At 37.2% G+C, this 25650-nt stretch overlaps 1 protein-coding gene across 3 annotated transcripts in view; it reads right to left on the bottom strand.

Moving 5' to 3' along the window:
• Positions 1-25650, bottom strand: part of PDSS2 (decaprenyl diphosphate synthase subunit 2) — a 251828-nt gene that overhangs the window by 123654 nt on the left and 102524 nt on the right. For 2 of the 3 annotated variants that reach the window (XR_005986063.1, XM_041743948.1), the window contains exon 2: positions 18982-19116. The exons of the other annotated variant lie outside the window; for it this stretch is intronic. Coding sequence is in view for 1 of the 2 variants with exons in the window: in XM_041743948.1 (XP_041599882.1) it covers positions 18982-19116 (135 nt within the window). In the remaining variant the exon portion in view is untranslated. The remainder of the gene's footprint in view (positions 1-18981; positions 19117-25650) is intronic. 3 annotated transcript variants of the gene reach the window in all.

Raw genomic sequence — 25650 nt, 5'->3', positions numbered from 1 at the left:
GAAAAGGGGAATTTAGGTCAGCCTGGGGTCAAGGAAGATTTCCTGGAGAAGATGAGGGTTCAGCTGTGTCCTAAGGAACAGGAGAGAGTGAGATGAAGAATAGTAGAAATGGTGTGTAACGCTGAGGAAATACTTGGTACGTGCTGGCAGGTCTAGTGCAGTAACAGTCATGACTCAGTTCCCCCTCTCCTTGGCATCCTACAGCAGAGGTGCTTCTTCCTCCACATGGCTCACCATCTATCCTCCCCAGAAATACCCACCCTTCCCCTCACTGCTATGTTAGTTTTGTCCTTTTAAGGATAATTTAGCCCTATAAAGGAAGGGAGACCAGGCCTCTGTAGAACCCTGCCTGCTCTTTCCTTTTGTCTTAGTGACATGAGAAGAGGTGAACTGCAGAGACACTGTAGCTGGTAGCTAAGAGTTGAGGCTCTGGAGTTAAGACTGCCTGGATTCATATCCTGATGCCATCACTGTGTCATTTTGGGCAAGATGCTTTTACCTCCGTATCCTTTTTTCCATCTGTTAAATGGGGATGATAATCTCTTACGGTTGCTGTGAGGATTCAGTAAGTTAATGCACATAAGAAAATTAAGAACAGGGTCTGGATGCTAAAAAAGTATTAGCTATTAACTATAACCCAGTAAAACTAAAAACTCTGTTTCAGGGAGAGGACACCCTTGAGAAAGTAGAGAACATACCAGATTAGAAATGTGGTCATCTGTGGGGGGCAGAAGGAAAAAGCAAGAATAAAAAGGGCAAAAAAAGAAGTATGATGTCTATTGAGTACATATTTGATGCCAAAAGTACTGCATTAAGTGCTTCCTATGTATTTTCAAATGATTCTTTTCAAGATCTATTTATTTATCTTAGAGAGAGAGGGAGATATAGAATCTCAAGTAGAGTCCCCACTGAGCACAGAGCCCAACTCGGGCTCAATCTCATGACGTGAGTTGAAATCAAGAGTCAGACACTCAACTGACTGAGCCACCCAGGCACCCCAGTTTTCCAAATGATTCTTAGAACAGCTGTGCTAGGTAGGTGGTGGTGTCCCTATTTTTACACATGAGTACATGGGGCTCAGAAAGGTCAAGGAGTTTGTCTAGACAAACCCTCAGGACCATGATTTAAAACCATAGATGGCTGAATACAGCCGTGCTTTCCCAACACCTACTTCTCTTCACCAGAATGATAAAAATAGACTCCATTTCGTTAGATTGAAAATTATGATATCAAAGTTCACATTGCTGAGAAGAAACATGAGCTGCCTATGTTTTCATATCATTGTCTAGTCCTACTCCAGGAAATATAAACATTTACTCATGTTCTGATTTCAATGTGCTTTGGTGAAGATTCAATTTCATAAAAATCATGAGATACATATATAAAGCTAGAGAACCTTGTCTAGAAGTTCAGAGTATATTATCATTACACAGTGTATAACAAAAATATTATTCTCTAGAATTCCAATTTTACATTTTCAGACAAAAATAACTTTGCCTACATTTGTTTTAAAACATGAGGTAGGTCCAACTCTAATCTCTGATTTACATTTTTTTCAAGCTGAAATATTATGTAAGGCATTCTGTCGGTCTTTAATATGCTTGTGATTCATATTCCATATTAACTTGGCTTCTTAGGTATTTTTTTTTCCTGCCAAAGAACATAAATTTCTTTTAACAAAATGAGAATAAAGTTAGAAAAAATAGTTAAAATCATGGAAAAGGTGAATAATAGGAGACTATTATTATTATTAAAGCATTAACTTCAAGAGTTGAACCCGGAAGTATAAACTATATCTTATGGATCTTTTACATACACAGAAGGACATTTCATATTGTCACTTCTTTGTCAATGGGGATGTTTTCCTCAAGCATGGAGGAAAATCTCTTGCCTCTGTCTCTGTCTCTATCACACACACACACACACACACAGGTTTTGTCACATGTTGGTCCTATACTGATGAAAAAGTACCAATCCTCAGGGAAACCTTCAAATACTCTAAGAAGCTGCAAAGGTGGGGGTTGGGGGGTGGTGAGCAGACAATCCTCTATAGAGACATTTTATATGCATATATACTATTTTTAAGCCTAAAATATATATAATTTTTTCTTTAATTACAGTTTCCCATATAACCATTAGTAGGTTCCAGTGATGCAAGCCATATTTATTAGAGGCAGCATGTCAAATAGGAGTTGACAATTACAGTCTCTATCAATACATATTATGCCAGACGGTAATGAGCCATCCACAAAGGGCTAGCCATCCAAAATAATCACGCTGCTTTCCAGAGAAATGTCAAAGAGGTTATGGTTTATTACACAGTGCTCATTAGATATACAGTGGCAGCATTAGCAATTTTTCCTTCATTTGCGTCTCATTTAAGGATCTGCCCCCACAAGCACAGTCAAATTAGTACACAAGGTTAAAACCATTATGCCCAGAAAAAAATTAAGTTGTATTTTATTTTACAGTAATGGTGGATCAAAGGTCCTTGGAATCTATTATTTGCGAAACCATTATCTAACACAGAATATTAACAAAAGGGAAAAGAAAAGCAATGCCCTGCCAGCATGGCTTTGACAGGAACAAAGACAGACTGTTTGAAATAAGCAAACACCACATTACTTAATTAAATACCCCTTAAAAAAAACTATTTTAAAAATAACATTAAGGTTGTGACATCAACTGACAAAAGTCACAAAATTAAAGTTAATGATGAAGCACCAACCTATATTTTCAAATGCCTCATTTACATCAACTTATTTTTAAACATTTTTTACCCTGCTTTTGTGCTTAACTTGGTTATAAATTCACTTATTGCTATAAATACTTATTTTCTTAAAAAGATAACTAAGTTTCTCATCTTGGTAGCAAACCCACATTTATTGATATCTAATAAATTGGGATTTGGGCTATAACTATTACATCCAGAAAAGTCTGGTCAAGAGGGGAGATCTTGGAGTAACTTACAAAAATTAAAATAGATACCACTAAATAATAGCTACTTAATAGATTTTGTCAAATCATTAGATAACTGATTAACAGCATCTGAATCAGGATAAACAGAGCAAAGAGATCTTTTGAAGAGATTTCTAAAGTCCTTATTGGTTGTTAATAAAATGCTAAAATTCATTACAATTAGAAGGATAATATTTCAAATATAGTTTCCCCATATGTTATTATTAACAGCTTGCAATTGTTGTCAATATTCAAGGATCCCTTGCTTGTCTTTAACGGACATTTATGGAGTGCCTGCCACATGTCGAACTCTGTAATAGGCTCTGAGAATTCATTAAAAAAAAGGAATAAAACTACAGCTCAGTTCTCAAAAAGCTGATTGCCAGATCAGTGAAGGGTTTAGACAGCAAACCAAATGACTTGAATCCTGGGCCATAACTGTTATCCTAGAAGTAAACACAGGGTTCCTAGGGAGCCCAGAGGAAGGAGATCTCATCCAATCTTGATGGAATAAGGGAAGGCATTCCAAAGGAAGCAGCACCTAAAAGTGGGACCAAAAGGATAATTCTACTCAGTAGGGAACTATAGAAAAGAAATATGCTGGGAATGTGGAGAAGTGGAGAGTGAAGGGACTGCAGTGGGACTGTTTACCTTTGATCATCAGAATACCCCATTTTAAGGAATCTCTTTTAAACATTGGTCCTGATCAGGAGAAAATGTCCTGAAGCCAGAATGATGGACTTTATAAATAGTCCAGATAACCATGTTTTAAATTTGAAAAATCTTATCTTAAGGAAAACATTCCCTGGGGTCCATGTATGGTAAATCAGGTTTCAGAGTGGATCGATGTATTATCCATTCAATGTTAATTGAAGGTAACATGTACCTGTGACTGAATAACTTGACATGACAAAAATCTGAATTTCATTGGCTATTCTAATTGATTTTTACCCCCACAAATGAGGGAAGTAGCCTTGTCTTTTTTCCCCTTAAACTGACAGAAGTATAAACTATGATGTATTATATGTCTAATATGTGTCTATGATATATTGTATATATATTCTCAAAGTATATGTTACACTAATAAACTTTTAGAAGATAGAGAGCAGACTGATTCATTCTTTTGGTATGGTACCCAGTACAGTTCAGTGTAATCAGATATCTACAAAAGTATTTTTTTTCAAAGATTTATGTATTAGAGAGAGCACTCGCATGCACACACATACACACAAATGGGGTGGTGGGAAGGGCAGAGGGAGAGGGAGAGAGAGAATCTCCAACAGACTCCCTACTGAGTGTGGAGACTGTTGTGGGGCTTTATCTCTACCACCCTGAGAGCACGACATGAGCTGAAATCAAAGGTCCGATGCTCAACCGACTGAGCTACCAGGTGCCCTGCATTTTTTTTTTAATGGAAATGCCATTATGTCCTAGCACAGTGATTCTACATAGCTATAGTCTATGATACAGTAGATTCCCATGTGGATTTGGCATCATGATAGTAATATTTCATTTCTTCCAGAGTATAGCAAATTTCCTCTTTTTGTGAATTTGTGCCATTTCTAAACTAAGTCTTACATATCTATGCTCATTTAGTTTTTTACATGACTGCTACTCCCTTTCCTAAATAATGTTTCAATTTAGAAGTATTTGATCTTCCAAGATTTTCATCTATTGAACAACAAATAAGTATAGATTCTAAAGAGTTTTTAAAGCTATACATAAAGCTACACCCGTAACTATGTAAATATAGCTTTGTATAAATGGTTACAACATTATTCCTGACTTTCAATTTTGCTTGGTTCGATTTTTTTCTGGAAAGAAAAAGCCCCAGAGCATCAGAAGTCCTAAAGGTACAGAGTATCATGAGATAGTGATCAAAATACAGCAATAAGAAGTTATATTGTTGGGGCACCTAGGTGGCTCGGTCAGTTAGGTATCTGCCTTCCAGGGTCCGGGGATCAAGCCGAGCCCTATGTCAGGCTCCCTGCTCATGCTCTCTCTTGCTTGCCCTTTCTCTCAAATAAATAAAAAAATATCTTTTTAAAAAAGAAGTTATATCGTTGAACTACAGACAAGGAAAAAACAATGGGGCCCTATACTGGTCATTTATTGCTCCAAGTTCATTTCATTACTATGTGTAATAATGAATCTCAAGGAACAAAACAAGAATAAGACTCTTGATGGTGGACAGAGAAGAGCATCAGTGGCCTGCTTCACAAGGCCATCCAGACATTCTTCTGGAACAGCCATTTTGTCAGTGTGTCTTTTCTTTGCGCAATTCTAAAGACCATCATCTATTTATTTGCCCTCATCTCTGCCTTATTATAGAGAGTATAATATGGTTTAGGTATTACTAGATGATGTTCAATAGCAGATAAAAAGCACAACCAGCACATGTGGGGAAAACAAGGGACAAGAGTGGGACAAGGGATAAAGTACGATAAATTGAGAATGAAAGACACAAAATGGAAGAGAGGGAGGAACCCACAATAATCTAATAGTCTGATTGACAGACTTTAAAGGAGTCCCCAGAAATAAGGTCTTTTTCTCTGTGTATGATGGACCTTTTTTTTTTTTTAAGATTTTTATTTACTTACTTGAGAGAGAGAGAGAGAGAGAGAGAGAGAGAACACAGAGGGAGAAGCAGACTCCCTGCTGAGCAGGAAGCCCAATGTAGGGCTAAATCCCAGGACTCTGAGATCATGACCTGAGCTAAAGGCAGATGCTTAACCAACTGAGACACCTAGGCGCCCCATGTGGTGGACCTATTTTATATTCAATGTAAAGATGTTTGAAAAAAGTATTAGGTTTGATGACTATGCATTCCCCAAAGATAGTATACAGATGAAAACGTGGTCTGACCTCTCGGTTTTAGGACAGAAGGGGAACTCTAATAGAAACTACCAGGACTTTGGGTTATCTCCACCACCTTATTCCATGTGTGAAAAGTTTCTGTGGCATCTGGGTGGCTTAGTTGGTCAAGCAGCTGCCTTCAGCTCAGGTCATGATCCCAGGGTTCTGGGATTGAGCTCTGTGTCGGGCTTCCTGCTTGGGAGCTCCTCCCCTCCTCCCTCCCTCTTTCTTTAATCTGCTTCTCCGTCTCCCTCTACCTCTGTGTTTTCTCTCTCTCAAATAAATAAATAAAAATCTTTTTTAAAAAAGTTTCTGATATAATAAACATCATTTATAAGAAAGGACCCCAGCTTTTATTGTTTGAAAATGGCACTAAATTAATAATGGTCATCATTTCTAGAAGAAAAAATATTGGAGCACATATTTGATGAGACCATCTGTATCAGTGGCTCCCTATCTTGAGTTTCAAAGTGTTTTTTAAAATATATTTATTTATTTATTTTAGGAGGGGAAGGGCAAAGGGAGGAGAGAGAGAGAATCCCAAGCAGACTCCACACTGGGCAGAGCTTGACTTGGGGGCTCGATCCCAGGACCTTGAATCATGACCTGAGCCGAAACCAAGAGTTGGCTGCTTGACCAACCCAGGAGCCACTCAGATGCCCCTGGAATTCCTAGATCTTTAAGGATTCTTCATTGCAGGTAAAGAATTCTTCACAGAGGTGTTTTTTTCCCCTTTCCAAAATGTCTCAGGATCATTTGTTCACCTCTGGATAAAGGCACATCTGTTAATAAACATTTCAATTTTCCTTAGCTTTGTACACATTAATAAGATGTGATAGTAGTAGTTATCTCATGGTCATCAGATGTTCAGATAGTCAGTTATAAGTGTATCTGATATAATGGAAAATTGAGTAATTATTATTTTACTTATGAAGTGTATTTAGTAAGCAGAATCTTTTTTATAGGAGGGTGGGAAAATAGCAAAAGAAGCTCTGGGTAGTAAAGAGGTTAGGAGGCTATTATCACAAAGTCTACTACACTGGCTGATTTCCCTCCACTTTTTAAAAAAAATTTAAATTCAATTAGCCAACATATAGTAGCCATTAGTCTCAGATGTAGTTTTCAACAATTTATCAGCTGCGTATAACACCCAGCGCTCATCACATCACGTCCTTCCACTCTTCCTTGGCCATCCTCTTTCTCTCACTAAGGCATTCTAAGAGAGTCGCTGTCCACTCCAACAACACATTTAACAGGAGGCCAGAAGAGGTCAGTGGAGAGTAGTGTTAGGCATCCCATCCTCCCACTTACAAGGCTGGGCTCCAGCACATTTCAGGTCTCTGTCTACCCAAAAAAGAAAAGAAACTAAGAACACAGAATAAATCATTATACTGAGTTTTCTAATCTGCCACAATCAGACTTGAAGGCTGTTGTAATGTTTAACCTATAAAAGAAAAAAAAAGGTTCGAAGTAGAAAACAAATTCTGTGTGGTTGTAAAATATAACTTTTTATACCAAAAAGTTCCTTGAAGAGGACAATGACAATATATAAAATGTCAATATAAATGACAATATATAAAAATGATAATGCCTTGATACTGGCATAACAATCCTATTTTTTCTGAGATAATAATTCATTATTTCTCAAAAATGTACAAGTTGCGGATGTATAAAAATTCCCATTTAAATATACTCCATATCTGATTATCTGTGTTATGGGGGACAAAAAAAAAAAAGAGTATGTGATTAATAAGAGCTAGAAAGTCCCAGCTTCTAAATTGATTCTAAAACAAATAGAACAGAAAAATTAAACATGCTGTTTTTTTTTTTTATTTTTATTTATTTATGATAGTCACACAGAGAGAGAGAGAGGCAGAGACACAGGCAGAGGGAGAAGCAGGCTCCATGCACCGGGAGCCTGACGTGGGATTCGATCCCAGGTCTCCAGGATCGCACCCTGGGCCAAAGGCAGGCACCAAACCGCTGCGCCACCCAGGGATCCCAAACATGCTGTTTTGAATGTTTTAAATATTTAAATTTTTCTTCTCTTTTTATCTTCAGGGAAGTGTAAACTAAATAGAAAGCTCTATGCCTATTTTTTTATTTAAAGATTTTATTTATTTATTAGAGAGAGAGAGAGAGAGCAAGCATGAGCTGGGGGAGAGGCAAAAGGAGAGGGAGAGGCAGACTCCTGCAGAGCATGGGGTCCAGCGCAATTTGGGGCTTGATCCCAGGACCCTGGATCATGACCTGAGCTGAAGGCAGACACTCACCAACTGAGCCACCCAGGTGTCCCATTTAACTACATTTAAAGTTGAAGAATTATAAGGAAAAAGATTGTAAACTTTTAAGTAACAGTTACTCTATTTTTACTTGTCTCTCTTAGGAACTTCCTTCACTAAAGGGCCACCTATGAGGTGTAGGTAGCATCTAAAAGGAAGCCTTAGCTAGTCCTTCACAGAGGAACTACTTTCTCACCAAAATGGAGGTTATGGTCTCTAGTGTATTTATTGAGGATAAGTTTGCAACAGCACACCAGGCACAGAAAGAATGTAAACCGCAAGAGACTCTGTGGTATCTGGCTTTATGAAACTAAGAGGGGAATCAGTAAAATGAGAAAATGCTAAGGAAAGACCATTTTAATGAGTGGATATGTTCAACAGTTTACAAAGAGGTCCAAGTTACCTTGCCTACCCCTTAATTGTTCCTGAGGAAGATGAACTTCCAGCCAAACAAAATTTGCAGTGGTAACTTTGAAAATAACAAGTTGACTATGAAACACTGCAGGTGTGTCAAAAAGAATGGGTTTTGAACAATTTAAGCTATAAATTGAACACAAACCTAATAATTCACTACTATTCCACTGAAATTTCTGAATATTCTGATTTTTTTAGCTTATTGTTTTTGTTAAATTAAAACTGCTCTGGACTATCTACAAGGAGAGATAAAAAGTAAATTCCCATTTTAAAAAAAATCCTGAACTGAAGGATATAAAATTAAATACAGAAATGCATTTTAAGTGCAAAAAATCCTTCTACTGTTGCCAGTAAACAACTAACAAAGGGGAGTTCAGTAATTTCACAGCCGTATTTTCTCACTCTCCTTCACTGAGAACACAGTCGTTTGCATGGCATAATAAGCTGTAAATTATAAACATTTTTACATAGCCTGCTGCAAAGAAAAGTCTGCCAGCTTTCTGCTATATTGGATAGTGTTCAAGTGATTAACTATAGCTTTGGAAAGAAGGGGTGGTAACTTGTTTTGCGTCTCAGTTTGTTGGTTCTCTTATGCACAGCCTCTAAAAATCCGTTACATCATTATTTGCAATGAATATGTAAGTAATTACAGAAGAGTAATAGAAGCTCTATATTTCTGCAGGATGTAAATTACCCATGGACAGCAGCAAATCTTGTAGGTGCATAATTATCCAAGTATTTCCTTGAAACACTGCCTCCAATGAGTATGAATATAGTGGTTTTCAATACCAAAATTTGTAGCACTGAGTATTTCAGGATTAATGACCAATGAGATACAGTTTGTTCCTGGTCTATAGGAAAAGCTCATTAGACAGAATATCTTAGGGCCCAAGTCTGTTTTAGAAAGTGGTTCGTGTAAAAAAGGAAAACATACAGTTATCTGTATTTCCCAACAGATAAAGAATAAATTTGCAAAAGGAAATGCACAGTTAAAGAGATATGGCTTGCAAATGTAAATGTTTTTATTTTTAAATTGTAGAGAGCCCTATCATGATGCACAGTCAACCTCAAAACAAAAAGAGATTTTTGTCTCAGTAAATCAACACTAATTCATGGAGCACTTGAGTGCCTACCATAATGGTAGGGCTTTGGTGGCTAAAGAAAACCTGGTTTCTATCTAACTACACAAATCAGCACTGCCAAACATAGAACATAAAAATCTGCATTTAGTGCTGAGGATGTCAAGATGCGTAAAAAAGTATATTTAGGGCACCCTAATCCAGAGGCTATGTACAGTAATGGAAAGAGCATGGATTCTATGGTTAAATGGGGTTTCAATCCCAAGTCTGCCATTCACTTACACCATAAACCTGATTAAGTTGTCAAATTTCTATAAGCCAGTTCCCCAAGAAAAGCAATTCTTAACTAATGTCGTAAGGATTAAATAAATTAATATAAAAAGTACACGGAACTGGTACCAGACACACAAAAAAATGTAATATGTGGTAGCTCTAGTAATAATTACTATTTTTCTGTATTCATCACACCCAGCCTTGTCTATAGCAGGTGCTCAACAAACAGCTGTTGACTAAATGAATGAATCAGTCAATGAGTGAACAAATCTAGTAGAGGGCTAAGATAGGTATATAAACTATTAAAAGATACACAAGCAGTGTCTCAAAGATACAAAATACAACAAGGCTCAGTGGTGGGAGACACGCTGGGTTGAAAGATAACTAAAACACAGGCTTTTACCTCTAGAAGGTACTGTCTAGTGGGAAAACATACACATAGATGAGTCATTACAAAACAATGTGTTAAGTGTTTTAAAAATTAATAGAACATTCCCTCTAGGTTCTGGCTTTAATAGAGCCATGGCTTTTCCTGGAGTATGGAAAGCCTTGTATCTTTGTGAGTGGATATACTTAACCATCTATAAACCACAGGCTGAGGAGTTGAGAGGTAGGACCAGTGCTCTCATTATTTCTTCACCATCTTGAGAAAACCACTGATCCTTTGAACTACTTTCCGCCACCACTCCTCTCCTCTGTTATCCTGCATTCATCAGAGTCTCTGGCATCTTGTTCAGTTCTGTTGTTATCCCGGCTGACTTTAATCACACGAACTGCCTGTTCTGTAGTTTCTCAATCTACTCAATTCAGTCTCCACTACAATCCATCACCCTCACTCTTAGGCACAACAGGAACTTACCATTCAGAACTGTTCTACTTCTAAAATGTTCAGTTTGAATCTACTCTCTGTCTACAACTTCCTAACCTCTGAGCTCTCTCCCAGCATTACTACTCCAAGCCAGAATATGAATCATCAAGACTTCCAGAACTCGATCACTATTTTCTCCCTAATTTTGGACCGCCGTAGCCTCACTTCCTTCCTGATCAAATCTAAATACTTTATTTTTTTAAACTTATTTTTTGTTGAGTAATCTTTACCACCAATGTGGGGCTTGAACTCATGACCTGGAGACCAAAAGTTGCATGCTCCTCCAACTGAGCCAGCCAGGAGCCTCAAGCCTAAATAATTTATTAGGTCAAGCATTCCTTTACACATACCCTTTTCTTGGTGGGCAAAGAAAAATCATGATCATTCTTTTACCTTCTTCACTTCTATTTTAGAGCTGATGGGAATTGTTATGTTAAGGAATTTATATTTAATCTTGTAGGAAAGGGGACATCATTGAAGAATTAAGGATATTTTACTCCACTTAAAACTTAAATACTTGAGAAGAGGAGGGAATGGGGAAATCTTAAAAAAAAAAAAAAAAAAAAAAAAAAAAAGAAGACCCAGGATACCAAGAACTACAGGGAGGAAGGATGCCAGGATTAGAGAAATAACTGGCCTGAGTATCTGCTTTGTTTTCCTCTATTATCACCATCACCCAGCTACACAATCCAAGAGTGAGAAAAGTCCAGGAGCATAGTGGAGAAGGGAGTTCCTCAGGCACTGCAGGTGCCAGTTATCTAATAGCATCTTATGCAAGGATTATCTGTTAAGGTTTAAAAGTTAAGTTCCAGAAACAGACTTCTAGAAATTAAATTGCATCAATAGTGTCAGAAAGCTACTAGATGTATAAATTATTTACTTTGTCACTAGAGGCCAGGGACTATTTCTTATTAATATTCATTCGTATGCTCAGCCCTGTGCCTTGCAGAGAGGATATAGTCAGGATGTGCTATATTGTACCACAAGCTACTTGAACCTAGCTGAATATATGCCCTGTTAGTTGAGCTCCTTGACCTGAAGTCCATTATTATCCCCATCTTATATATAAATAATCACACAGAGTGATTAAGGGACTTGCTTAGGTCAAAAAGCCAATCAGTTATACATTTGTGACAAGGACCCAGATCTCTAGCCCTTATACCCATGTCTCTATTATACTACACTCTCCACTAGTGGGGGTACCTTGAGTCTGGGTTCAAAGGATCAACAGGAAGGATGGACTACTCAGCAAACTCTGCCACTAAACATTTTAAGGGACTGCAAGTCTTCTACCATATAAAGCTAACATTTTGTTATGATGAGTGTCAAGAATTAAGCCTTGTTTAAAATGCAGAATTAGAGGCGCCTGGGTGGCTCAGTCAGTTAAGTGTCTCCTTTAGCTCAGATCATGATCTCAGGGTCCTGAGGTTGAGCCCTGCGTCAGGCTCCCTGCTCAGTGGGGAGTCTGCTTCTCCAGAACTCTCCCTCTCCTCTGCCTCCCACTCCTTGCTAACACTCTTTCTCTCTCAAATAATTTTTTAAAATTTAAAAAATAAATTAAAAAATGCAGAATTAGACACTGGACATTGTGAAAGATTGGGAAAGATTTAAACGTTTTTACCAATACCAAAATAAGGTATACACTGTGTTTTTTGCTGTGATATAGTCAGGCGGGCCAATCTATAGCAAGATATTTATATACAATAAACGAACTCTCAGCTGAGTAGATTGGTAGCTGAGCCCACCTACTTTTTGTGGCTAATTATACTTGTTTTTTAAGAGGCTGTTCTTATTTTGTGTTTTTCTAACAGCTCTGGTGAAGTAATGACTTGTGATGTACAGTATGCTGAACATAAAGAGCCTTCCCCTTTCTTGTTCAACATATAATTGCTGCATTTGTGCATGCTGTGTAAGTTGAAAATAACAATAAAAAGTTAATGAAGAAAATAAGTACTGGTTGTAATGAATTAGTAATATTGCTAGATTTGTATCTGGAGTTTATTTTTATTGTTGTAAGTAGAATACAATCAATAGGAATATGTAATCAAAGTGTACATGCTTTCATCTCTTGAGATCTCTCTGAAAGGGAGCTGAGATATCTTTAGGAAATTATTTTCAAAAGCCTACTCTAAATTCAATTATTCGGCATAATCATTTTAAATCACTGTCAATAAGCACTCCTCATTTTCAAGGTTCTTGTAGTACAAAAAGATATGTTTCTTAAATAGGTTTTTATTGCCTTATAAGTATGAAATATAACTTTCTTTTAATCTTCAAATTAATTTTAATTATACAAAACAATATGAATAGATTCTTTATAAAAAATTAAATGTAAAAAAAAATTAAATGTTACAAATAAAGTCTCCTTTGATGATTTCCCTATAGCTGTTCCCAGAACCATCCCACTACTTCTTCCAACCACTCTTTTTTCTTTTTTTTCTTAGATTTTTAAAAATTTATTCATGAGAGACACAGAGAGAGAGAGGCAGAGACACAGGCAGAGGGAGAGGCAGGCTCCCTGTGGGAGCCTGATACCGGACTTGATCCCAGGATCCCAGGATCCCAACCTGAGCCAAAGGCAGATGCTCAACCACTGAGGCACCTAGGTACTCCAGCAAACCTGTTTCAATCTCTTTTATCAGAGTTAATAAAATGTTAAAAATTTCAGGCAATAAAGGTAGAATGAAAATATGTGGTCTGTTTATAACTGCTAGTTACCATTATTTTCTAAGTAGCTATATCAATTAATGTCTCTACTAACAAAGTATTCAGGTGCTTAATTCCTTACACACTCACAAACACTGAGTATCAAACTTTTTAATCTTTGTGAATCTGACAGGGAAAAACAGTGATTTTTGTTTCAATTTGTCCATTTTTATGAATTCCAGCCTTTTTTCCCTTTTATTTACTAACCATCTCCATGTTTGTGTTGTATTATCTTCTGGACTTATAAGATCTTCACCTGATTTATTAAAAATTGGCTCTTTGGTTTGTATGTTGCAAATATTTTTGTGACTTTGGCATTTTCTTTCCTTTTTTTTTTTTAACTTTCGTATTTTCTTTAGACTTTATGGTAATTTTTTCCCACTGAAGAATTATGTTTTGTGCAGTCAAATATGTTTTTTGTTTATAGTTTCAGAGTTTGGAAACTTTTAGGAAGGTTTTCCTTGCTTGAAGACTAAATAATTTTTAAAAATTAGAAAAACAATAATTTAACATTATTATATTATTATTAATCAGCCATGACTGCCATCTATGTGTTAGGAATATGCTAAATGCTGGGGTAACATGAAGAAAATAGTCATCTGATTTATGTTTCATACCACACAGAGTACACAGTCTTCTGTTATCAGTATTACAAATAAGTAGAGAAAATGACGAGTCCATAATTTTATTCTTATTCATCAACTCACCTGTCACCCAGGAGGAACACTGCCCCAACAGCAGCTCATTCTCCTCCCTCTAGAAATGGTGTTGAGGGCAACACAAACTCAGAAGAGTCTAAAACCTACCAGTAAAACTTCAAGCCATATAGACAGCAGAATGGAAGCTGTGGATAACAGAGATGAGTAAATAAAATGCAGTGAAAGATGGAATAGGTCAAAATATGAAGGGAAAACAAAACAAACTTTTGATGGGATTTTAAAAATTTTAGGGGCATCTGGGTGGCTCAGTCATTTAGGCGGCCACTTCTAATGATTTCTGCTCAGGTCATGATCTCAGGGTCCACATCCAGCTCTGAGATCAGCAGGGAGTCTGCTTGAGATTCTCTCTCTCCCTCTGCTCCTCACCCCACCTTCCGCACCTGTGCTTATGTTCTCTCTCTCTCTCCCCTAATAAATAAAACTATAAAAATCAGATAAAATAAAAAAATTAGTAGATATTCTGCAGCACTTTTTGTTAAGTGAGGTATTTTTTGTATTTTTAAATGATATTCCACTAATACTTTTCTTCCTTGAAATGTCACTTTACATAACTAAGTTAAAATTTTGATTTTCATGTTCTATGAAGAGTACTTTATAGTCTGCGCTACAGCTCACATCCTGAATTAGAGGTTGCAAAGAACTAATAATAAGGTATAGTCACTGTGAGATACAGTCCATGTTAAACTACTCTAAAAGTTACAAACTGAAAAATGTATGATTCTAATGTTTATTTTGGTCTGCTACATTTATGTTCCACTCAAGTTCAGCCATGCAAAGATTTAAAAGAATACTCCGTCCAAGGCGCTGGTGTGCTATAAATATGTACAAAGCTGGGCAAGGTAGTCTAGATGAATAGACAGGGAGAAAAGAAAATGTGTTTGGCAAACTTGTTTCAATCTCATCTACCAGAGTTAACAAAAGATGTTGGGAAATTTCAGGCAATGAAGGTAGAGTGAAAATATGTGATCTATTTATAACTGTTAGATGAGAAATAAGAGTCAGTTCTTGCTAAAACAACCAAGAAAGGTGAAGCATTAGTAAAGAAAATTCACCTAAATTTCTTTAAACTTAATAATTATGTTACATTATTACAGAGAAGTCTATACTTTGTAATATCATGTTTTATATATCCTAATTTTTTTGTATATAAGATTAAAATATTCTATCATTAAGATAATAAGTTATAAACTTATTTTCTCGGGAGTAGCTAGGGATGCTTGGAAACTTAGTAATACTTTAAAAAATTTTATTGAAGTATAGTTGACATATAACGTCATAGTAGTTTCAGGTGTACAAAACAGCAATGTGACAGTTCCATATTTTACACAGTGCTCACCACTCTAAGTATAGTTACCATTTGTCACCATAAACATTATAGTAATACTTTTTTGATTGATCACTTTTGCAACCAATTTTTTAAGTCAGGATTGGTGGAATAAAACTAAAGTCCATAGCCTTGTTTCCAAAAGGCTATAGTAGATGTTAGTAGTGCAATTTTATAAATGTAGCTCTCTTACTTGTTTTTCAAAATGTAGTTATTACATTTTAGCCTCACTTCTGCCTCTCTTGGCTATTAAATGATAAGTTTACTAAACATATCCACAGGTTATATCCATCAGTTATACCCTTAGGCCAAACAAAAGAGGTCACCTAACTCACTTTTGGTCCCTTAGGTAATTTACTCAGGTCCCATTATCTGACCTCAAAGTCAAGTTTATGAGAGAAAAACACAAACAATGTAAATCCCAGCAGTTTGGAGGTGAATTAAAAAGCTCCCAAGTCAGTACTTCGCTCAAATGTTAAATAATTCACTGTGGCATTATAGATACAAGCCTCCAGCAAAAGTTACACTTGAACAATTAAGGAAGCAAGAGCCAAACAAATGACTTCAGGGGTAGAGAAACAAATTAATGGTTTCTCAGAGTACTGTGCCAAATTACAGTTTCACATTAACAAGTGTGTAAAATACCCAAACAGCACCAATGACTTACTAGATCAAGTTTGATAATGGAAAATAGCCTGGAACAACACACCAGGATTACTGTTAAACTTAATTATGGATTCTGTACACTTGGGTATGAAACCCATTTATATTCTTTATAAAGTTTTTTATTCATAATGTACCACCTACTCTTTTGCAAAGTTCTTTTACAATTATTCCAAATAATCATCTGTCAAATATTATATTCTTATAAAGGATCAGAAAGTAATGCACCTGTTTCTTAGTGGCTAGATAAGAAATTCGAAACACAAGATCACATCACAACACTGTGTGCATACGGATACTAGGACCCACGCAACACAAAGGGTACACACTATATCACTTACCAACTAGAAGACTTTAGACAATTCTTAATCTCACTATTTAGCTTCTTTTTATGCAAAATGGGGATAATTCCTTTATGCAACAAATATTTATTGAACATCTATTATGCATCAAATAGTACTTTCCAAGGCTTGTTTTTATTTTAGGATTAGAGATAATAAAAACATAGCTGGTGTTCATTAGAGGTACGTAGGGTTACCCAATTGCATGAGCAGAGGTCTGACTAATTAAATATTCACCAAAGTAGGCAGGCTGAAAATCAACAGTTCCTAAGGGAAATAGAGATACATGGGACATAGGGTGATATGAGATCCATTTGCTCTCCAAAAACAAGGTTATTGGTATTCATTATAGATCTTTATGTATTTTCTCTAGTTAATTCAACTAAACTCAGTCAAGGGCTTTCTCATAATATGGTAGTTTTGAGCTCTAATTTGAACAGGTTGGGGGGAAGGATGCAGACATATAAAAGATTTGCCAACTTGCTTTTCCATTCAGAAGTTTTTCAAAGACATACTTACAAGAAGATGACCTTTCTTCGAATACTAATTTAAAGGATAGTCTAACCTATATGGAAAATAAGTTCTTTGAATCAGACGAGAAAAGCAGAATGGAATCAAGAGAAAAACATATGAAATTTGGAAGGAAAAGATCTGTAGTTGGATCCTCAACTTGTCTCAACTGCCAGTTGTGCCACCTTGAAAAAAAAAATCTCAAGATTTTTGGATCTCAGTTTGCTCAAGAGTAAAATAAGTATAACGACAACTCTTATCTACAGCGTTTTTGTAAGGATCAAACGAGATAACTGTAATAAAAATTCTCAGTAACCTACAAAACACTAAACAAATATAAATTACTTGAGAGTGAGTAGGAACTGAAAACAATCCCAAGGCATCCTTTCTAGCGAAGACATTTGCATGGGTAAATGGTAAAAGGTCTGCAAAATTATCCTGGCTGGAGGAAGAGTCATCTCAGCCACGACAATAATAATTTTACTCATTAATGAGGAAGGATGACTAGACTTCGTAGCTGGAAAACAACAGCAGTCATCTCTAAATATTATATAAGAAAAAATGTATGGATAAGATTACTAGGAATAAAAAAAAACCCTAGGATATGGATTAATTTTTAAAGCAAATATAGAAGATATATTAGCCATAAGTCAAATTTCCTAGAAATGCTTCCTTTTGTGAGGAAAATTTCCTTGTCACCCATGTTTTTATTTTCACATGCCAAAGTCCACCTGCATAGGCCAAACAGAGGCTCTACAGAGGCTTTTAACACAATGTCAAATACAATACTAAGTTAAAGTTATTGTTGATACACTGTTACTAAAAAATATGCACTGATTTAAAAAAAACTGAAAATTTTAAGTTTGTTTCATATTAAGCAAAAATGACATACTCACAAATTTGATTTTCAGTCTAAATGTGTAGGACAAAAAATTTTTTTTGTAAAGATTTTATTCATTTGAGAGAGACAGTGAGCGAAAGAGAAAGAGGATAAGCAGGAAAGGGAGAGGGAGAAGCAGACTTCCTGCTGAGCAAGGAGCCTGACATGGGATTCAATCCCGATGTTATTTGGTGATGATGGTGGTAAGGGAGAGTGGCTCATGACCTGAGCCGAAGGCAGATGCTTAACTGACTGAGCCACCCAAGTGCCCGAGAAAAAATGTCTTGTTCTAGTAAGTTTAGTAAAAACCTCTTCACCATAAAAATAAGCATAATAAAATAAATGACACAGCACTGAAGTACACTACTTCTCCTAAAATTATAGTTACATTGTTATTTTATAATTAGCTCTCATTTTGAATAGATTTAAAAATCACATATCCTGAACTGAGTCTCTATAGAGATATAATAACACCATGATGGTAAAGGAGGGGTAGTAACGAATAGAAAAAAAAATTTTTTTTAAAAGATTTTATTTATTTATTTATGAGAGACACAGAGACAGAGGCAGAGACCTGGGCAGAGGGAGAAGCATGCTCACAGAAGAAGCCTGATGCAGGACTCAATTCCAGACCTCGGGATCATACCCTGGGCCAAAGGCAGACACTCAACTGCTGAGCTACCCAGGCATCCCTGAATAGAAAATTTTAAATGCCCAGAAAAGAATGAAAGTTTTCAACACAAATGTATAGGGAAATTTACCAGTTATGTATGGAGCTGTAAAGTCTATCAGACTTGTTAAGAACAATAAAAATACATTTAAAAGGGGTGGGTGCCTGGCTGGCTCAGTCAGAAAAGTGTGTGACTCTTGATCTTGGATCATGAGTTCAAATCCTATACTGGGAGTAGAGATTGTTCAAACAAACAAACAAACACACTTTTAAAAAAAGAACAGAACAATAAAAATACATTTTTAACTTAAAAAAATATATTAATTTATCCTTGAATCCAAGAATGACAAAGAACTAAGTAGTGATTTCCATTGACTACTGTTCAGTAAAAGGAAACACAATTTAGAAAGTGATGTCAAAAGTCTAAGTTTTTCTTACCATGAATAGATCCCACTGACCATGTCATAGTTCTGACATGAAGCATTCATGCTGCTGGGCCCAGCTGCTTTAGAAATAAGTAGCACCACCAAGCCCCTCAACTGGAGGTTATGTCGGCTATCATGTACCAGCCCCCTGCCAACAAAGAAAGAAGAGGGTTAATATATTCTCACAGAATTAGTCAGATCAAGTTAGGAAATTGCTACAATTCACTCAGACTTCCAAAGTCAGAGAAAGACTTGTTGAAAGAAACAGAAGTGGGGAAAGAGCAAGCTAACAGGAGAAAGCAATGAGTTCAGTTAACAACCAGAGAAACCCATGGCTGCTTTTAAAAGTGACAGTCTCCAACTGTGAGGCCTCATGATCTGGTTTCCTCCTCTTTCTGCATTTTCCTAAGCTCTATACCCTACACCTCACAATGTCAACCGTTTGCTCAACCCATAGTTGAGCTCAAACTGCTGTGTGGTATAGCTGATAGTAACTGAAATACAAATTGTATGGCTTGGATGGAGTGATGTTATTTGGTGATGATGGTGGTAAGGGAGAGTGATAAAAAATGATTTCTGCCTTCACAGGTAGAGAAAATGCTCAGAGAATTAAAGTGACAAATCCAAATGACTTAAAAATTTATTTGATAAGTGATATGGAAATGTATGCCATCAGCAAGTCTTGCCATCTCCTATTATTTATGGAAAGCATTATCATTCTAGACAACAATATGGCTTTAACTTAGCATGTCATTTTATTTTTGCGATGAGTATTGAATTTTCATAATTTCTACTATAACTAAGGCCAGGAATACATTGGTTTTTTTTTTTTTTTCTCAAAGTACTGCAAATGGTTGTCATATAAGAACTAAATGGCATTGAGAGAGACAGAGAGAGAGAGAGAGAGAGAGAGAGAGAGAAAGAAAGAGAAAGAAAGAAAGAAACAAACTATGGGCAATGTATTATAATAAATTAACATTTAGAACAATGCTCACGAGCACTAATCAAATAGATATGCATACATAAATAACATAAATATAGTTCTTGAATGTAGTGAAAAAAATCATTAAAATTTGTATCATACTTCATTAAATTATTAAGCCTTTCTTGGTAAATTCTGAATAAGGAATTAAATGAATTAAGCTAACATAGCCAATATTAATGAGTTAGTTCACTACTTAAGAAAAATCTTTGCCCCTCAATGCTTCCAAAAAGAAATTTAAAAAAGAGCCCCTCTGTACCCTCATTGGTTTCAAAATAAGGCAGATCTTGAGGCTCTCTGCAAAGGAACAGATATAGCTCTTTCTCTAATTATATTTTCCCTTCAATCCTCTAAGTGATCGTCAGCAAGTTTGAGAGGTTAGTAATTTTTAAAAAGAAGTTCTAATTTTCTAGGAAAAAGAGGCTAATCTATAGTAATTAAATTATATCATAAGAGAAACAAATAATCATCAGAAATATCCGAAGCTTTTCATGGTCATGTAGCTTTCTAGTTAGGCCCTGTAGACCTGAACTGCAGAGAGGCTGGGAAAGACTCTATTTTGGACCAAGTAAAAAAAATGGGAACAGGAGCACTTTCTAAGTTTTTTACTCTGATTTACAAATTTTAACTTTTGCTGCTAGACCTTATTAATGTATTGCTTAAGGTGAATCTTTACTCATACTGTTTTAGATAATAATATTAAAGAGAAGGTCTGAATTGGCTCTTTAAAAAAAAAAAAAAAGATTTTATTGGGATGCCTGGGTACCTTTGTGATTGAGCCTCTGTCTTTGGCTCAGGTCCTGGTCCTGGGGTCCTGGGATCAAGTCTCTCATTGGGCTCCCTGCATGGAGCCTGCTTCTCCCTCTGCCTGTGTCTCTGCCTCTCTCTGTGTCTCTCGTGAATAAATAAATAAAAAATCTTAAAAATATATTTTATTTATCTATTTGAAGAAAGAGAAAAGCATGAGGGAGAGGGAGAAGCAGGTTCCCCGTTGAGCAGAGTCCAATGTGGGCTCACTCCCAGGACTCCTGGGATCATGACCTGAGCCGAAGGCAGATGCTTAACCACTGAGCCACCCAGGCGCCCCATGAATTGGTTCTTAATTCTATAAAGGGAAAAGAGGAAGGTGAGGTTGTGTCATAATTTCTACTATACATGTGTTGCATGTGTTTTGGAGGTTGAGCCTGGTTAGGGATGAAGGATTTGATGACACAGTAAGAACTCCAAGAGGCATGAAACTTGAGAAAAGTCTGACTCCATCATGCTGATGAAATACCTCTGGCAACAGTTTTACATCTTCCTCGGAGTTCTCAAGAGATGAGACCTTTCACAGGAGACACACTCACAAATGAAGAAGAACAGCAACAACAGCAGGAAATCCTTAAATAGTGCTTCACACATGCCAGGAACCATTCTAAGGATTTACTAAATATTAACTAAATTAATTCAGCAACTCTAAGAGGGAGGTCCCATGATTATCCTGATTTTGCAGATGAATGAGGAGAATGAGGCACACAGAGAGATCAAGCAACTTGCTCATTGCTGGAAGGCAGTAGGGCCATGATGAAGCCAACATCTGAACCCAGGCCAACTGGCTCTAGAATCTGTATACACGCTTAACCATTATGCTATAGTGACCCTCGAATCTGCTTCATCTCATGTACTAAACTATTTGCGAGGTAAAATTGAAGAGTGCAGCTTTAGAAACAGGTTTTCAAAAGAATCCTTTTCCCCTTCACTAGTTGTATGACTTGGAGACTATTACCTCCTCTATAAAATAAGGTTAATAATGTCTACTTTTTTTAAAAGATTTTATTTATTTATTTGAGAGAGAAAGAGCACGAGGGAAGGGGAAGGGACAGAAGGAGAGAGAGAGAGAAGCAGACTCCCCACTGAGCAGGGGGTCAATGCAATTTGGGGCTTAATCCCAGGACCCTGAGATCATGACCCGAGCTGAAGGCATTTAACCGAATGTGCCACTGAGGTGCTCCAACAAGCTCTACTTTCCATTGTCATTTTGTGGAAGAGGCAACAAGAGTAAATAAAGTAAATAACACTGTGGAAGCACGTGGTAGGTGATCACGTAATCAGAAAATTACATTCTGTCCTTATTACTTGTCACCTATTTTTTTCTCAACTTGTATTTTTTTTTTCTTTCTTCTAGTTCATTTCTCCTATCCCTATCTCTCAACATCTAGCTCACTCTACCAGCATACATAATCTATAAATTTCCTTTTCTACCTCCCAAAATAACGAAAGTTAAGGAATTCTTCCCACACACCCCACCTCCTGCAAACATCATCATACGTCACTGAAACACTTGCCACTTTCAGAATGCATTCCAAAAAGGTCAGGAAGAGAAACTGTAGTGGACTGGTTGATGGAAATCAAGAGAACCAGTCAGAAAAGCACATCTTCTGACAGCGGTTCACAACCCAGAAAACAGATTGACAGCTTAAGTAAATTAAAAGAACTGCTTCCAAACACCACTTCTTTAAATTTACTTCATTAACAACCTTAAAAAAACAGTACCAAAATAAACTGATAATGTCCCCAGCTCAAAAATCAGCTCGCAACCAAAAGAGAATATGAAATTTTGCTTCTGAGCATAAAAAGAAATCCCTAGGATTCTATATTATAGAGCTAAGATGTTTCATATAGTCCAGGCTGTACTTGGCCCGAAACAGCATGAGTTCTCAGTGCCTCTGAGGGTGAAATTACACCATATGCATGCCTGAAGAAAAAGCTATGGATGCTAGCTTGGAGAACGGCTAAGTTGGTGTTCTTGGTCCAAGCAAAATGTAGTGAATGCTTATTGTATGGTAGGCATGGTGTAAACAAGAGTGGATGACATGATGAGCACTGGTGAGCTGTGGTCTTCCTTCTTGTGGATAATACAGTCTGGATTAAAAATCCCAATGAAATATGGCATGGGATATACAAGGGCTGTGGCAGCATAAAGAAGGGGCAACTAACTAGAGGCAAAGAGAGGTGAAAGAGACCTCCCTGAGACCTAAAGGATGAGGAGGAAGTAGCCAGGGGAGCCAAAGCTGGGAGGGAAGTGAAGGGGGGAAAAAAGTGTTCCAAAGAAGAAACAATAAGGGCAAAGGTTCGAAGGAAAGACAGGAGGACACGGCTATTTCCAGAACCAAAATGGCAGGAGCACAGTGTGTGAATGGAAGAATTGGGTGAAATGAAAGCTAGAGGAACACCTGAGAGCAGTCTATTCGTCTGAAAGGGCTCCATCTTGGTAGGAGATAGAGTTACTGCAGAAACTGACACTACTGGATAAAAATATGAAAATATAGCAGGCCAATTGTGACTTAACATGAAGAAATTAAAAGAAAAAGTGCCCTCTGGTGATGTTAAGTCTCCTTGTTAACAGAGATGTTTGGGAACGTGCACAGCCTCTGACATATGCATTGACGAGAAGCCGGGACTATTTGACATCTGAAGTTTTTTCTTACTCTGATTTTTTATGATCTCACCTCACTTATCTAATTACCTAATACTCTACAATAGGTATAACAGGCACAAAAATTAGAACAATCCTTTATTGTCACCAAAATTACAGTGTCATGAATGAAAGCAATATTTATTACCTTGTCATCTTCACCATTGAAGTTCTACAGAATTGTGTTCCTTTTAGCTAAGGTAAACTAAAACTTCATACAGAGTGAATACCTTCTATAAATTAGTCACTGTGCTAGCTACAGATCAAGTGCGAGCAAAACCAGGCATGGGGCTTGTGGGGCTTGCTAGTGGAAGAGACTGGAAATAAGGAAAGAATCACAAAGAAATGTAAAATTATAATGGCAATAAATGCCACAAACATAAGCACTGTGATGTGAGTGTTTATAACAGGGGAACTGACCTAGTGAGGAAAGTCAGAGGCTTCCTTGAGGAAGTGATGACAGAGTTGACAGCCAAAGGAAGAATAGATATAAAAGGGGTTAGTGGGAAGAGAACAGACAAGAGTATATCTGCAGCACAAATACAGGCATAGGTGAGGCTGAGGGCACTGCACAAAGTGAGGCTGGAGACAGAAAGGACTAGACCACACAGGTCGGAAGGCCATGTAAGACTTCTGCTTTTTACCCAAAGAGCAGCGTGAAGCCACTGTAGTTTTTATTAAGCAGCTGATGACACAATCAGTTATTTTATTTTATTTTAAAGATTTTATTTATTTATTCATGAGAGACACGGGGGGGGGGGGGGAGAGAGAGAGGCAGAGACACAGGCAGAGGGAGAAGCAGACTCCATGCAGGGAGCCTGACATGGGACTCAATCCCGGGACTCCAGGATCAGGCCCTGGGCCGAAGGCAGGCACTAAACTGCTGAGCCACCCAGGGATCCCCATAATTAGATATTTTTTTAAAAGCCCACAAAGGGGATCCCTGGGTGGCTCAGTGGCTTAGCACCTGCCTTTGGCTCAGGGCATGATCTTGGAGTCCCGGGATTGAGTCCCGCGTCAGGCTCCTGGCATGGAGCCTGCTTCTCCCTCCTCCTGTGTCTCTGCCTCTCTCTCTCTCTATCATAAATAAATAAATCTTTTAAAAAAATTAAAAAAAAAAAAGCCCACAAAAAGGGACGCCTGGGTGGCTCAGTGGTTGAGCATCTGCCTTTGGCCCAGGGTGTGATCCTGGAGTTTCGGGATCGAGTCCCACATTGGGGTCCTGTGAGGAGTCTGCTTTTCCCTCTGCCTGTGTCTCTGCTTTCTCTGTGTCTCTCATGAATAAATAAAATATTTTTAAAAAACCCACAAAAATCTTGTCATCAGTGGAAAAAATGACTTGCATGAAGGGAAAGGAGGAAAACAAAGAAAATGGGTATGAGGAGAGCTGTTAGAAGGCTTTTACAATAGTCAATGAGAAATATGGGGTTAGCATGGTAGACTGACTAGAAAGGTACCAAAACTAAAGTAATATTTCAATTCAATTTAAATACATGTTGGATATTACATACTCCTGGAAAATAAGCTAATATGGATATAGCACTAATTTTAAATACTATCATGCTGAAAAGTCTGTAGTTGAATTTTAGGGCAGAGTCGGCGGGAGGGGGGACACTTAGCCCCCTCCAAAATTCTGCTCTAGATCTACAACAGATGGAAACAGCAAACACACACTAATATTCTAATAGCTACACATTTCATGATGGACTTAAGGATTGAATAGGCCAAACTTTGTGCAACTCAGCTCTATATCTTTCTCACATTATAGTTTATGGCTAACAGCATTTCTCACTGCATCATCATATCTTTCCACTACCACTACCTTCCTCCCAATCCTGTATTTCAAATCCTCAAATCACAGCTATATCACTTTTTTTTTTTAAGGGAGGGAGAGGGGTTAAGGGAGAGAAAGTGAGGGAATCTTAAGCAGGCTCCATGCCCAGCACAGAGCCTGATGTGGGACTTGATCTCATGACCCTGAGATCATGACCTGAGCCAAAATCAAGAGTCAGAAGTTTAATGGACTGAGCTACCCAGGTGCCCCGGCACCTTTCCATATATCCTCTAAAATTCCATTTCTTCAACATATATGTACCAAACATGAGAGGTATACAAAGAAATAAGTGGTATAATAAGAGTTATAATAATAGGTTCAAAATATGGCTAAAGTGAATAGAAGCAACAGATATCAAAAGTAGTAGAGCAACAAAAAGCTTTCAGTACATAAAGGAAGAAAGAAAACTGCT

This window comes from Vulpes lagopus, chromosome 1, assembly GCF_018345385.1.
Source record: "Vulpes lagopus strain Blue_001 chromosome 1, ASM1834538v1, whole genome shotgun sequence".
Classification (NCBI taxonomy): domain Eukaryota; kingdom Metazoa; phylum Chordata; class Mammalia; order Carnivora; family Canidae; genus Vulpes; species Vulpes lagopus.
This window is presented reverse-complemented; position numbering and strand designations above follow the sequence as displayed.